We start from the raw sequence: 15,732 nt of genomic DNA, 5'->3' as shown, positions 1-15,732 counted from the left end.
AACTTGCCAATAAATTTAGCCCATTATGAAAAACAGTTACACTTAATATTGGCATATAAACTAAAAGATTTTCATACAGAGTTAAAAAATAAAAATCCTACATACAGGCATATCTGCATCTGGAAAGAAAATCAACAGGTTTACTACCCACTTTTCAGCTGTTGATGGACCTCCATATTTCAACCACCACTTTTCTGCATTTTTTTTTTTTTTAATCCACCAAAAGACACCAAGAGTGAATGTAAACATTGACAATTCTTAAATGACCAACACCAATCAGTTAATCCCAACATCCCACTTTGTGGAAGAAGAGCTTGTAGTGACTGTATATTCACCTGGTTTGCTCAGGAAAGCTGTAAAGGCCTGTTGTATCCCACTGATCTACTGTACCAGGTGTACTCAGTCCCCAAATTTCAGAGCATGTGCTGTGCATAAAATTAGAAAAAAAAAAGGGTAAACATGGGGTATGGTGTAGTGAAAAGCTGATGGAGGATAATACATGTAGACAAACATAAAAATAAATCTCTTTAAATTAAGAAATGTTAAGGCTCCACTCAACAACAATATTCAAAAGAAAATTGATATTTATTCAACTTACCAGGAAACGTTATTGCACAGTGGCTGTTTTACCATAATGCATAACAGGAACAAGATATTTTCCACCATATCTATTTCAAAATAACATTCTTTATGTAAACAAGTTGACACTTCATAAAATCCCTTATTCCATGGAATATTGAGCAAAGTATCGACTAAAAACAAGCATTAAATTTTGCTATTTGAAAATATCTTTTGAAATAATGTACAAAAGTAGTTATGATTTCTACTGTAATTAAGTGTCACAGAATTAAGATTTCTACTGTAATTAAGTGTCATAAGTAACATTAAGTATCTGCAGAAGTATCACATTTTTACCATTTGAAGCAGGTACTGTAACAGCATTTAAATACACGTGGACGGATACATGAATTGGAAAGGTTTAGAGGGATGTAAGCCAACCAAGGGCAAATGAGACCAAGGCATCTTGGGTGGCATGGACGAGTTGGGCTGATGGTGTAGTTGGAATAAATTCTTCTACAAATGCAAGTTAATGCTTGATCATTTGATAATTTTAATTGTGAGATTAAGATTTTTGATAAAAAACATTGGGAAAACAAAATGCAAGCATATAATGTAATATCTGATGAGCACTTGAAATATATCTTCAGAAGTGACGAAGATGTTCCATTGAACCTATTGCTCCAATATACGAATCTCCAAAATAAGATTTGGACCCATTCCCCAGGTCCCAATGAGATTGCATTGAATCGTAAAAGCCTCTCCCATTTGCCAACCTTAAATTATTAAACTTTCCAGATTAAGCTGGAACCAGTGCAGAGAAGGTTTACAAGGATGTTGCCAGGAGTCAAGGCGAAAGAAAAGGTTTAGGGCGATAGAAAATGTTTTGGGTGATACGGGCCCCATTCCCACTATGTCTGACCAAGTTGACTTGTGCAATAGTTACATCCTCTGCCTCCATCACCAGATTGAGGCCACACACAGACAGGAAAAACAGCATCTCATAGTCCGCCTGGGTAGCTAACAAACCAATGGCACAACTCTGTCTTCTCCAATATCAGGTAAAACCACCCAGCTCCACATCTCATCTACCCATATATCTTTCTTTCCACTCCCCCGACCCCAGTTCATTTCTCCTCCATCGACCCATCATTTCTCCACTTTCCAACTTTCTTTCTTATCAAATTCAATTTACATCCTCCCTCCCCACCCACTTGACCGTCCGTCAATCAACCTGTGCACTTGGATCCACCCATGATGTCAGCTTTTACCCCACCTTTTCAAATCCCCCCAACCTCTACCCCTACAGTTCATTGGTTTGAAGAAGGGTTCTGGCATGAAGCCGTCCATCCATTTTCCTCCACAGATGTTGCTTTACCCATTGAATTTCTCCAGCAGTGTGTTTGTTCAAGATTCTATTATCTGCAATCTCTTGTGTCTTCCTAATTGCAATAGTAATGATATGGATAAAGTAGATTAGGAGTGCCAGTTGATAGAAGTTCTGGACGCATTTTCTAGTGACAATCGGAGGCAATGTTTGAGAACCTTGCATGTCAAGATATTGCAACTTTAGTTAAAAGAAAATGGAAGCAAATGGAAGTCAAAATCAGCCCTTAAAGAATATAAAAGCAGGGAAGAACTGAATAATTGAAGATTGAATAATATGGAATTCATGGAAAGTTGGTAAATTGGATACAAAAACAGCATGATGAGAGAAGTGGTGGAGCAGATTTATTTGGACTGAATGAATGCAACCAATGGTGTTCTCCAAGGAGCAGAACTGGTACCTCTTGTTTGTAATTTATAAATATTAATGATTTGGATGAAAGCATAGGCTGTCTGATTAATTACCTTTCAGATAACAAAAACTGGTGGAGTGAGGAATGTTGTCAAAGCAGGATATAAAGTGAGAAATTGGGCAGAGAAATAGCATTTAATACGAACAAGTGTTAGGTGCTGCATTTTAGGTGATCAATTGCAAGAGGAAAGCATACAGCGAATGGTGGGACACTTGGGAACGCTGATGTACACGAGGGATCTTGAGCAAATCCATAGCTCCGTAAAAATGGCAAAGCAAGTGGATACGATACCAAAATTATGCTGCATTTATCGATCAGGGAATCCAATTAGACACGTTTGAAGTATTGCATACAATTTGGTCTTGGTCTTCACACTATAGGAAGAAAGGAAGAAATGTGGAGGCTTTGGAATGAGTGCAGAAGAGGTGCACCACTGTGTTACCTGGATTAGAGAGCATTAGCTTATAAGAGGTTGGACAAACTTAGTTTTCTTTGGAGCATTGGAAGTTATAGGGTGACGATATAAAATCATGAGGTCCACATTGGCTAAATGGTCTTTGTCTCAGGGTGGAAACATCATATCAAAGCATTAATGTTTAATGTTGACTTGTGCATCAGTTACATCCTCTGCCTCCTCCATTGTAATTGTAATGTCATGTTGTCACTTGCAGGCGGAGCACCAAGGCAAATTCCTTGTATGTGAATACATGGCCAATAAACTTATTCATTCATTCATACTTGAGGCCATATATTTTAGCTGAGAGGGGGAAAGGTTAACAGAAGATTTGCAAGACTATTTGTTTTAAATATATACAGACTGGAAGCCATCTCAATCATGGCACGAGAGGAGGTAAAAAGTAGATAAATTAATAACATTTAAGACACAGACACATGATTAAAGGACAAAGGACATTTATTTGTCACGTACACCAATTGGAGTAGTGAAATTTGTCTTGCCATGCAGCACACAGATAAAGATAAGACAAGCAAGGACTAAAGGTATTTGGCCCTTGTGAAGGTCAATGGCATTTGTTTAATTTTGTATTGTGGTTAGTGTAGACATGGTGGATCAAAGGGCCAGTTCTTATGCTGTACGGTTATGTATTCCATGATATACATTATACAGATTGCTCATGCCCACATTCTCCTAAATTTTTCTCCATATCTCACTACACTTGGGTTTTTGCTGGAGACAAGAGTCTGTAGATGTTAGAATTTGCATCAACCCATCTTTTGGAGGAATTCAGCAGGTCAAGCAGCATTTGTGGAAGGAAATCGACAGTCGACCTTTTGGATCAGGACCAACCACAGACGATGCACAACTTGCTTTTCCTCCTCTTGGGACCACCAACAAATCTTGGCTGCCTTCATGCACTTTGTGACATGCAAGGAATCAAAATACTCAGTAGGTTTCACAGTTATCATGGAGGGAGACCTAGCGTCAATGTACAGTCTACCCTCATTATTACGGACTCCTTTATGACGGAGTTATGTTATAGCGGACAGAGCATCAATGCTGTAATCAGACACCATTGTGTCTTTAAGAACACAGGCTGCTAGTTACTGTGGAGGTCACTGAAATTGACAAGCATTTGCTTCGAATTACACTCATCTTTATTAAACAATGTAACAAAGTCTTTAATATTTTTAGCTTTCAGTAATAAACATACATTCTTAGCTGTTAAAAAGAACTTTGTACATTCAGCAGGATAGGCAGCGTGTTTGAAAGGAGAAACTGAGTTAACGTTTAAGATCAATGTTCTTTCACCCTGAACTTCAGGCAAGCAGTTGGTCATGGGAGTCTCACTTAGATTAGGGCAGGGTTTCCTCACACCTTCCCAACGACCCAGACCCCCCATTTTGCTCTCAATCTCCGAATGTGGGAATCAGCAACAGGGGCAGCAGTTATTGCCATTCCCCAGCAGTGCTAGACAGGGTGGTGGCGGGTGGCCTTCTTGGGCCGCTGTGGTTCGTGTGACAAGAGAGGTCCCACTGGGCTCAAGGATTCTGACCCAGTGCTCAGGCAGTGATGTAAATGGGGGAATAAACCCTTACACTGTCATAGTGGACAATAATGGACACCATCTTATCACCAACTAGAAAACGGTCCCAAGTTATCATCTACCTCAATGGAGATCCTCAGACTATCTTTAAATCTGACTTTAGCTTGCACTACACGTTATTTCCTTTATCCTGTAACTGGGCACTATGGATAGCTTGATTGCAATCTTGTATAGTCTTTGCACTGACTGGACAGCACACAACAAAAACGTTTCACTGTACCTCAGTAAACTAAATTATTAAACTAAATCATGGTCTGTTATAACTGTTTTTGGGCCAAGGACCAATAACCAGAAGTAGAAAAGCAGATTGTGATAAAAGAATGCACAATCTATACCCATATTTAGTTTAGTTTTTGTTACATGTACCGAAGTAGTCAAAAGCTTTTGTTGCATGCTAACCCAAGTGGAAAGACAATACATGATTACAATTGAGCCATTTATAGTGTCTAGATACATAAGGGGCTGGGCCACTCCGACGTGAGTGCCGTTCTCCCTCGGGCTGGGCCACTCCGACGTGAGTGCCGTTCCACCCTCGGGCTGGGCCACTCCGCCGGCGACAGCCCCTCACGGGAAAGTCTCTCAGCCCCTCGCCTGGCCGCTCTCACAAGAGCGCAGTTCCAGCCCCGGGCTGGGCCACCCTCACGGGAGCTCAGGGCGAGTCCTGTCAGCTGCCTCCAGAGTCCCGAGGTCGCCAGCTCCGCCATTAGGCCTCAGTGTAGACGGAGGCAGAGAAGGGGGATACGACAAAAAGGTCGTATTCCCCCGAAGGGAGAGACAGCAAGCCCCGTTTCCCCCCCCCCCCCCCCCCCCCATAAACACGGCCTAAAAACCAAAAACGTAACGAGACAAAACGAAAAAAATACAACACAAAAAAGTAAAAGACAAACGGACTGCAGGCGAGCCGCAGCCGTTCCCGGCGCCACCACTTCCGGCAAGAGGAGGGAAGAGACAGTAACCCTAAGATTTTTGCCTCCACCACAGTGAGGAGGTGCTTGGAGGATACACTGTGGTGGTGTTAATTTGTGTTTATTGTTGTTTATTATTGTATGATTGTATGTATGACTGCAGGCACGAAATTTCGTTCAGACCGTAAGGTCTGAATGACAATAAAGGTATTTAATTCAATTCAATTCAATAACGTTTAGTGCAAGATAAAGTCCGATCAAAGATAGCCTGAGTGTCACCAATGAGGTTGATAGTAGTTCATGATTGTTCCCCAGTTGTGGTAGGATGATTCAGTTGCCTGATAACAGCTGGGAAGAAACTGTCCTCTAATATGGTGGTGAGAGTTTTCACACTTCTATACCTTTTGCCCGATGGGAGAGGGGAGAAGAGGGAGCGGCAGGGTGCAACTTGTCCTTCATTACGCTGCTAGCCTTGCTGAGGCAGCATGATGTATAAATGGAGTCAACAGAAGGGAGGTTCGTTTGTGTGATGGTCTGGGCTGCGTCAATTTCTTGTGGTCTTCGAGGATGGAGCTGCTCCCCAACCAAGCCGTGATGCATCCTGATGAAATGCGTTCTATGGTGCATCTGTAAAAGTTGGTGTTATTATTGAGTACTGTGTTTACAAACCCGTTGTGCTGCTGCTGCTGCATGTAAGAATTTCACTGTTCCATTTTCGGACATATGACAATAAAACACTCTTGACTCTTTAAAAAAAAAAAAAAACCCTTGACTCTTAAAAAAATTTGACCTAAACAACTGAGTTATTTGTAGAGAGGGAGAAATGTCTGTGATACGATGCATCAAGGCAACAATTACTTTAAAAAAATGGTGGTATCGCCACCTCTGTAGAGAGAAAGCCAGAACTTTATTTGGTGATGGAGGTCATAGGTTATGGGTATGCTGTCAATGCAGAATCAGTTGGTAATTTTTTTACAGGTGGCAAATTGTATAATGTTATTGGTTACTGATCTTCAAAATCTTTGTTGCAATAAGTTGCAGAGAGGGAGTGTGGTGAAAATTGGAGAATTCAATGTTCATATCGTTGGGTTGTAAGCTACCCAAGTGGAATGAGATGCTGTTCTTCTATCTATGGGTCACAGGAAGCACTATTACACTGGATCAAACGTGCACATTCAAATCACACTTCAATTTATCCAGACAGCCAATTATTGAGAGCTCTAGCAACGTATGTAACAAACCACAAAGGATTATAAAGCAAAAAGTAAACTCCAAAGCCACAAGGAGATAAATATAAGAGGCCAAATTAGCAGCAAAAGAGAGAACAAGAGAAACAAGGAGATTAAGGGAACTCCAGACGCAAAGCGGGAAGACAGAAGAAAACATGGTCATCGACCATAAAACAATGACAAAAAGAATTGATGTAATGCTGAGGCTTTATAAGGCACTGGTCAGACCGTATTTGTAGTATTGTGAGCAATTTTTTTGGCTGCAAATCTGCAGAAGGATGTGTTGGCGCTGGAGAGGGTCCAGAGGAGCTTTACAAGAATAATCCCAGGTATGAGTGGGTTAGCAGTTGATGAGCATTTGGCGGCACTGGGGCTCTACTCACTGGAGTTTAGAAGGACGAGGGGACACCTTATTGAAACTTACCAAATAGTAAAAGGCCTGGATAGAGTGGATGTGGAGATGTTCCCAATAACGGGAGTGTCTAGGACATGGCCTCAGAATAAAAGGACATTCCTGTTGGAAGATGGAGGAATTTATTTGGCCAGAAGGTGGTGAATCTGTGGAATTCTGTGCCACAGAAGGCTGTGGAGGCCAAGTCGATTGATATTATTAAGCCAGATAGATGGATTCTTGATGAGTACGGATGTCAGGAGTTATGGGGAGAAGGCAGAAGAATGGGATTGAGAGGGGAAGATAGATCAGTCATGATTGAAAGGTGGAGTAAACATGATGTGCCAAATGGCCTGACTCTGCTCCTATTACTTCTGAACGTATGTGGAAGGGCTGCAGAGCTTGGGTCTGATCTATTGATCGAGATCGTTTAGCTGTCCATTATTGGAAGAGAGCAGTGTCTTGCAGGCTTGTATAGTTAACAGTGAGATTCACCAATAGTCTTGAAAATAATTAAAAACATACAGATGAAACATGTGTCAGCAATTACAAATGTATTGGATGAACAAGTTTCTAGGACTCTGAGCTGCCAATCATACAGTATTATCTATTAAAATTAAATGCAAATGCTGTAAAATTTGAAATATTTAAAGAAAGTGGATGCCTTGGATGGTACATTGAGGATACCTTATGGATAGCATTTCAGAATAAATAAAAGGTGATCTTTTAACTGGGATATTATTCACTCTAAACAGGCAGAGAGAAAGAGGAACTATATGTAAGCAAATTACAGGTGTAAAACAAAGAACGATTCCACATAGGATTAAGTCCCTTGGTCCACCGTGTCTGCAACCAGTCCCATCTCCCTGCACATGGTCTGTGTAAGTTTCCTCCATGCCTGTTCATGTTTTTCTATTTATTCAAGAGATGTGACTTTACATGCTGAGCAAGCATTTAATTACTCATTACACGCAAAAGTGGTGATGTTCATATGTTACAGGAGCAGAATTGGGCTATTTGGCCCATCAAGTCAACTCTGCTATTCAATCATGGCTGATCTAGCTTTCCCTCTCAACTCCATTCTCCTTCCTTTACCCGTACACCTGTATTAATCAAGAATCTATTAATCTTCACCTTAAAACCACCTCCTTGAACTGGTGCCGTCCTTATGAGGAGGACTTTAGCAGTTCAAGAGTTGAGAGGGGGCGATATTTGTGGAGACGACTCCTCCAGCGAATTGCTTAATTGTCCATGGCCATTTACAGCTGATGTGTCGAGTTTGAGTCTTATGTGTTATTATGGGATTGCATAGCTGTCTATAACATGCCGTTTATGTTGTTTGGCATGCAAGGAGCAAGTCTTGTGGCTTCACCAGGTTGATCCCCTGTGTTGAGGCATGTCTGGTGCTGCTCCTGGCATGTCCTCTTGTGCTCTTCATTGAACCAGAGTTGATCTTCTAGTTTGACAGCAATGGTAGAGAAGGGGATATGGCAGGTTATGTAGTTGTAGATTGTGTTGAGTGCAATTCTGCTGCTCCAGATAAATCCACAGAACCTCATGGATGTATAGGAAAGAACTGCAGGTGCTGGTTGGAATCGAAAATACACACAAAATGCTGGAGTAACTCAGCGGGACAGGCAGCATACCTAGAGAAGGAGTGGGTGACGTTTCGGGTCGAGACCCTTCTTCAGACTGATGTCAGGGGAGTGGGTGGTACAGAGATAAAATATAGTCGGAGACAGTACGACTGGTAGGAGAACTGGGAAGGGAGAGGGGATGGAGAGAGAGGGAAAGGAAGGTCTACTTGAAGTTTGAGAAGTCAGTGTTCATACAGCTGGGGTCTGAGCTGCCCAAGCAAAATACAAGGTGCTGTTCCTCCAATTTGCACTGGGCCTCACTCTGACAATGGAGGAGGCCAAGGTCAGAAAGGTCAGTGTGGGAATGTGAGGTCGATGAAATTAGAGAAGTCAATGCTCAGTCCCAAGTTGCAAGATCTGTTCGCATTCTGCCCCATTTAGCCTGTCTATCTAAATTCATTTAAAAACATTATCATGTCTGCGTCTGCCACTTCCACTGGCATCTACCAGTGTAAAAAAACTTGCTGCCTCACAAACCACCTTTAATTTTTCCACTGGATACACCCTGAGAAAAGGTCTTTAACTATTTACCCTATCTGTACCTGTCAGAGCTGCCGCATTTTGTCAGAGCATTTCAGTATTCTAGTACCTGAAAATCAGTATTTTGATGAGATGTTTTTACGCGCCATTTTGCTGAATTTTATTATGTGCAGTCATACCCAAGTAAGAGTACAAGAATACATAACTTTGCTACCCATTGACATGTCTTCTACGCGCCTTACTTGACAGTGCGTTAATTGCCATCTCTTTGCAAACTGCTGTTTGAATGGCTGCTTCCTGCTTTTAGTACCAGATGATGATGTAGAAGCCATTTTGGAAGCCTCTCACGCTCCCTCCTTCCTCTCCCCCCTTAATCTCTGTCTCCCTCCCTCCCTCCATCTCTCTCACCCTCCCTCCCTCCCCCTTTCCTCTCCCTCCTTCTTAATTCCTATCTCCCTCGCCACTTCCTTCTCCCCTCTCCATCCTCTCCCCCCCTTGAGCCCACCCATCATTCTGTAAAATCAAGGCCAATTCCAATGCAACTGCAATCCCACTGGTAACGTTTCAGTACTAGGCTTATCCAGAAATCTACCACTGCTTGAAAAATAATCAAAGACTCAACTTCCACTGAGAAAGAGAATTCCAAAGACTCATTGTCCTACGAGAATTTTCCTGAGCTGTCTGTGACCCATAGCGCTATGTTTAAAGCCCATAGCGCTCCAGCTGGTAGTGCTATATTTAGAACCTACAGCGCTTCGTTTAAATTCAAGTTCAAGTTCAAGTTCAAGTTAGTTTATTGTCATGTGTCCCTGTATAGGACAATGAAATTCTTGCTTTGCTTAAGCACACAGAAAATAGTAGGCATTTACTACAAAACAGATAAATGTGTCCATATACCATGATATAAATATATACACACATGAATAAATAAACTGATAGTGCAAATAACAGAAAGTGGTTGGTAATAATCAGAGTTTTGTCCGAGCCAGGTTTAATAGCCTGATGGCTGAGGGGAAGTAACTATTCCTGAACCTGGTTGTTGCAGTCTTCAGGCTCCTGTACCTTCTACCTGAAGGTAGCAGGGAGATGAGTGTGTGGCCAGGATGGTGTGGGTCTTTCATGATACTGCCAGCCTTTTTGAGGCAGCGACTGCGATAGATCCCCTCGATGGAAGGAAGGTCAGAGCCGATGATGGACTGGGCAGTGTTTACTACTTTTTGTAGTCTTTTCCTTTCCAGGGCGCTCAAATTGCCGAACCAAGCCACGATGCAACCGGTCAGCATGCTCTCGACTGTGCACCTGTAGAAGTTAGAGAGAGTCTTCCTTGACAATCCGACTCTCCGTAATCTTCTCAGGAAGTAGAGGCGCTGATGTGCTTTTTTGATGATTGCATTAGTGTTCTCGGACCAGGAAAGATCTTCAGAGATGTGCACGCCCAGGAATTTGAAGCTCTTGACCCTTTCAACCATCGACCCGTTGATATAAATGGGGCTGTGGGTCCCCCTCCTACTCCTTCCAAAGTCCACAATCAGTTCCTTGGTTTTGCTGGTGTTGAGGGCCAGGTTATTGCGCTGGCACCATATGGACAGTTGCTCGATCTCTCTTCTGTACTCTGACTCATCCCCATCAGTGATACGCCCCACAATAGTGGTGTCGTCAGCGAACTTGATGATGGAGTTCGCACTGTGGTTCGCTACGCAGTCATGGGTATAGAGTGAGTACAGCAGGGGGCTGAGCACGCAGCCTTGAGGTGCTCCCGTGCTGATTGTTATTGAGGCTGACACATTTCCACCAATACGAACAGACTGTGGTCTGTGGACGAGGAAGTCGAGGATCCAGTTGCAGAGGGATGCGCAGAGACCCAGTTCTGCGAGTTTGGTAACCAGTTTGGAGGGGATGATTGTGTTAAATGCCGAGCTGTAATCAATGAATAACAGCCTGACATATGAGTTTTTGTTGTCCAAGTGGTCCAGTGCGGAGTGGAGGGCCAGCGAGATCGCATCCACCGTTGATCTGTTGTGGCGGTACGCGGAATACGGAAAATTCCCACGCCTTAAACTGACAGTGCTGTTTAAACCTGGAGTTGGACAGGCAGCGACTCTGGAGATAAGGAATGGGTGATGTTTCTGGTCATGACCCCCCTTTAGACTGAATTGAACTCCGTATTTAAAATCCGTATTTAACACAAAATCGTACAAAATACGGAAAATCCGTACTACCTCTGACCTGTAAAAGGAATGATTTATTCAAAATTTCAACCTCCCAATTTTAACTGGGTTTGTTTTATCTGACAATAGGTGTGGGGGTAGGCCATTCGGCCCTTCAAGCCAGCACCGCCATTCAATGAGGTCATGGCTGATCATCCACAATCAGTACCCCGTTCCTGCCTTCTCCCCATATCCCAACTCAGTTATCTTTAACAGCCCATCAAGTTCTCTTGACAGTATCCAGCAAACCGGCCACCATCGCCCTCTGAGGCAGAGAATTCCACACTCAACTCTGTGTGAAAAAGTGTTTCCTCATCTACGTTCTCAATGGCTTACCCATTATTCTTAAACTGTGGCCCCTCATTCTGGCTTCCCCCAACATCGGGAACATGTTTTCTGCCTTTAGAGTGTCCAAACCTTTAATAATCTTATGTTTCAATAAGATCCCCTCTCATGACAATAGACAATAGGTGCAGGAGTAGGCCCCTCTCAGAGTGTACAAGCCCAGCTGCTCCGTTCTCTCAGCATATGACAGTCCCGCCATCCCGGGAATTAACCTTGTAAACCTGCGCTGCACTCCCTCAATAGCAAGAAAGTCCTTCGTCAAATTAGGGGACCAGAACTGCACACAATACTCCAGGTGTGGTCTCACTAGGGCTCTGTACAACTGCAGAAGGACTTTTCCCCCAACTTGGCGCCATTTAGATAGTAATCTGCATTCCTGTTTTTGCCACCAAAGTGGATAACCTATCATTTATCCGCATTAAACTTAATCTGCCCACTCACCCAGCCTGTCCAAGTCACCCTGCATCCTCATCACAGTTCACACTGCCAGCCAGCTTTGTGTCATCTGCAAATTTGCTAAAGTTACTCTGAATCCCTCCATCTAAATCATTGATGTATATTGTAAATAGCTGCGGTCTCAGCACCGAGCCTTGCAGTACCCTGCCTGCCATTCTAAAAAGGACCCGTTAATCCCAACTCTGTTTCCTGTTTGTCAACCAATTTTCTAACCATGTCAGCACTCTACCCCCAATACCATGCGCCCTAATTTTGCCCAGTAATCTCCCATGAGGGACCTTATCAAATGCTTTCTGAAAGTCCAGGTACCCTACATCCACTGGCTCTCACTTGTCCATTTTCCTAGTTACATCCTCAAAAAAATTCAGAAGATTAGTCAAGCATGATTTCCTCTTCATAAATGCATGCTGACTCGGACTGATCCTGTTACTGCTATCCAAATGTGCCGCTATTTAATCTTTTATGATTGTCTCCAGCATCTTCCTCACCACCAGTCAGGCTAACTTGTCTATAATTCCGTTGTCTCTCTCCCGCCTTTCTTAAAAAGTGGGTTAACATTAGCTACCCTACAATCCACAGGAACTGATCCTGAATCTATAGAACATTGGAAAATGATCTGAAAGGATTAGAATGGATGGAGCTGTTAATTGATGCGCAGTTAACACTTTGGGGATAGTAATAATAACTCAGTATATTTCAATTTAATTACTGAAAGGGTATTTGAATAGTTCGAAAACTAACTGTCCCAATTGGGGGAAAGCCACTTTTGATATCATTAGACAGGACCTGTCATATGATATCTTCCAGTCAGGGTGAAGGGTTAAAATGGCATGTCCAGGGAACCCTGTATGTCAAGAATAGATGTCTGTAGTATACATAGAGCACTAAAATATTGAGTATGTAATGCTTAAGAAAATAAGGAGAGAAAAGATGCACCATGAAGTACCACAGATAAGATTAAGTATATTAAGAACAAGAAGGTAACCAGGCAAATAGTATGGCCCATTGAAAAACTGATTGTGGAGCCAGAGGACATGGGCAAGATCTTACATGAATATTGTTAATTCATATTCACCAAGAAGCAGTTGGAGTTGGAGATTTCATTTGAGATGGTGAAATTCATGTAGGTTAAGATTTTAAAAAGGAGGCATTAGATGTTTGCAGGCCGTATGAGAAGAGATTTGCTGGAACTTCGGAGGTAATTAAACATTCACTTGCCACATGCAAAGCACTGGATAACTGGAAGATGGCAAATGTGTTTTTTTTTTAAAAACAAGATGGACAGCAGGGTTAAGCGAGGTAATTAAAGGCAGGTCTGCAGATGCTGGTTATAGCTCCCCCTTCATTTCAGAATCCCAACCAAACACCTGAACCTAGGAGGAACCAAAATGCTGGATAAACTCAGCAGGACAGACAGCATCTCTGGATAGAAGGAATCGGTGCAGTTTCGGGTCGAGACCCTTCTTCAGACCGAAGTCAAAGTTAAAGTCAAAGTATCCTTTATTGTCATTCAGACTTTTCGGTCTGAACAAAATTTCATTGCCTTGCAGTCATACATATAATAAAAATAACAGAAACACACAATAAACACAAATTTAACATCCACCACAGTGAGTTCACCAGGTACCTCCTCACTGTGATGGAAGGCAAAAGTCTTAAAGTCTTAGGTACACAAAAAAGCTGGAGAAACTCAGCGGTTGCAGCAGCATCTATGGAGCGAAGGAAATAGGCAACGTTTCGGGCCAAAACCCTTCTTCAGACTGATCGGGGGTGGGGGGGGGGGGGGCGGGGACAAGAAAGGAAAAAAAGTCTTAAAAGACTTAAAAATAGTCTTAAAGTCTTTGTCTCTTCCCTCCTTGTTCTCACTCTGTGCTGAGGCGATCCAGACCTCCGATGCTGTGACCTCACCGGGTGATGGCAAGTCAGTCACGCGGCTCAACCGTGCTCTGCGAACGGACCGGTTCAAACTCCGCGGCCCGGGGTGATCGAAGCTGCCGTCCTCCAGTCCAGCGGACGAAGCTATTGTTGCAGGAGCTCCGGAAAAACAGGTAACCAACCTGTGACCTGCGAGCTCCCGACGATGTCATCCACTGGGCCCGCGGCCTAGCCTCCGAAATCGGGTCTGCCGCCGGAACTCCAGAACGCCGCCACAGCTCCAAAGTCGGGTCCGCCGCTGCTGGAACGCCGCAACAGCTCCAAGTCGGGTCCGCCGCCGGAACGCCACCACAGCTCCAAGTCGGGTCCGCCACCACAGCCCCGAGGCCGCCAGCTCCGCCATTAGGTCTCAGCACAGACGGAGACGGGAGACACAACAAGAAAAAGTCGCATCCCCCCGAAGGAAGGGACTAAAAAAAATGTTTCTCCCCCCCCCCAACACATACACAGCCTAATAAACTAAATTTAACTAACTTTAACTAAAACAGACAAAAGAAAACAAAAACAAAAAAAAGAAAAAAATTCTCCGCAACTTCCGGATGTATCCGAGAGGGAGATACAGAATAAGGAAATATAAGATGTGAAAACAAGACATAGGAGATAGAGACCAATGAAAATGTAGAATAGATCATTGTTAGCTAGAAGGTAACAACAAGCAAACCGATAAAATGTAAACGAGGACCATCAGACTAGTCAGAGAACTGGGAAGGGAGGAGGGATGGAGAGAGGGGGGAAGGCAAAGTTTACTTCAAGTTGGAGGTCAATATTCATACCACTGGGGTGTAAGCTGCCCAAACAAAATATGAGGTGTTGTTCCTCCAATTTGCACTGAGCCTCTCCCCGACAATGGAGGCGGCCCAGGGCAGAAAGGTCAGTGTAGGAATGGGAGGGAGAGTTAATGTGTTGAGGAACCGGGAGATCAAGTAGGTTTAGTCAAGGAGGTGTTCAGCAAAACGATTGGTAAGTCTGCGCTTGGTCTCGCCGATATTATAGGAGTTCCCAGTTCTCCGACTAGTCTGATGCTGCCTGTCAGCATGCTGAGTTACTCCAGCACTAAATGCTGAGTTACTCCAGCATTTAGTGTCTATCTGTCTATATTAGCAAGATACTGGGACCTATAATCAATTAAGATAAATAGTTTATCATTTAGATAAATTTAATCTAAAAATCATATTGAACTGGTTTGATAAACATAATGTTTTATAAATATGCTATAGGATATAATAAGCATAGTTGATAGACGGGAATTTGAGGTGGGACCCGAAGGAGTTAGCATCAGATAAAACCAGATTGTTAGATTTTACATAGCTGATTTACAGCTCCAATGGCCAAGATTAGATTCTTAGATTGGGTGCTGGCTGTGAGGGTGAAATGTCTCCCACAAGATAATGTGGTTTTGACAAGCAGCTCCAATTTCCCCCCACATCCCCAAAACATGCTGGTAGATTAATTAGCTCCTGTAAATAAATCTTAATTGTAGATAATGGGAGGTCGATAGGCATGCATGACAGAACATTTGCAGGTTAACATGGAAATGAGGGGGATTGGTTTGATGATATTGCTCTGAAGGGAACTGGATAAAACCGATGGCCTAAAAGGCCTTCTGTGTTTTTGTAAGTGTACGGCAATATTAAACTCCCCCCCTTCCCAGTTCTCCGACTAGTCTGATGGTCCTTGTTTACATTTTATCTGTTTGCTTGTTGTTACCTTCTCCTAGCTGACAATGA

General features: G+C 43.0%; 1 protein-coding gene and 1 long non-coding RNA gene across 6 annotated transcripts in view; one reads left to right on the top strand and one right to left on the bottom strand.

Moving 5' to 3' along the window:
- smad2 (SMAD family member 2) overlaps positions 1–15,732 on the bottom strand; it is a 103,461-nt gene that overhangs the window by 64,449 nt on the left and 23,280 nt on the right. For 4 of the 5 annotated variants that reach the window (XM_033033895.1, XM_033033865.1, XM_033033876.1 and 1 more), the window contains one exon: positions 336–425. The exons of the other annotated variant lie outside the window; for it this stretch is intronic. In XM_033033895.1, the coding sequence (XP_032889786.1) occupies positions 336–425 (90 nt within the window). The remainder of the gene's footprint in view (positions 1–335; positions 426–15,732) is intronic. 5 annotated transcript variants of the gene reach the window in all.
- Positions 4,016–14,595, top strand: LOC116981131. The gene is made up of 3 exons (XR_004414174.1): positions 4,016–4,052; positions 7,015–7,016; positions 14,584–14,595. It is a non-coding gene; the product is annotated as an uncharacterized LOC116981131 (long non-coding RNA).

This window comes from Amblyraja radiata, chromosome 1, assembly GCF_010909765.2.
Source record: "Amblyraja radiata isolate CabotCenter1 chromosome 1, sAmbRad1.1.pri, whole genome shotgun sequence".
In the NCBI taxonomy this organism is placed as follows: domain Eukaryota; kingdom Metazoa; phylum Chordata; class Chondrichthyes; order Rajiformes; family Rajidae; genus Amblyraja; species Amblyraja radiata.
Note: the sequence above shows the minus strand (reverse complement) of the source record. Positions and strands in the feature narration are given on the sequence as shown.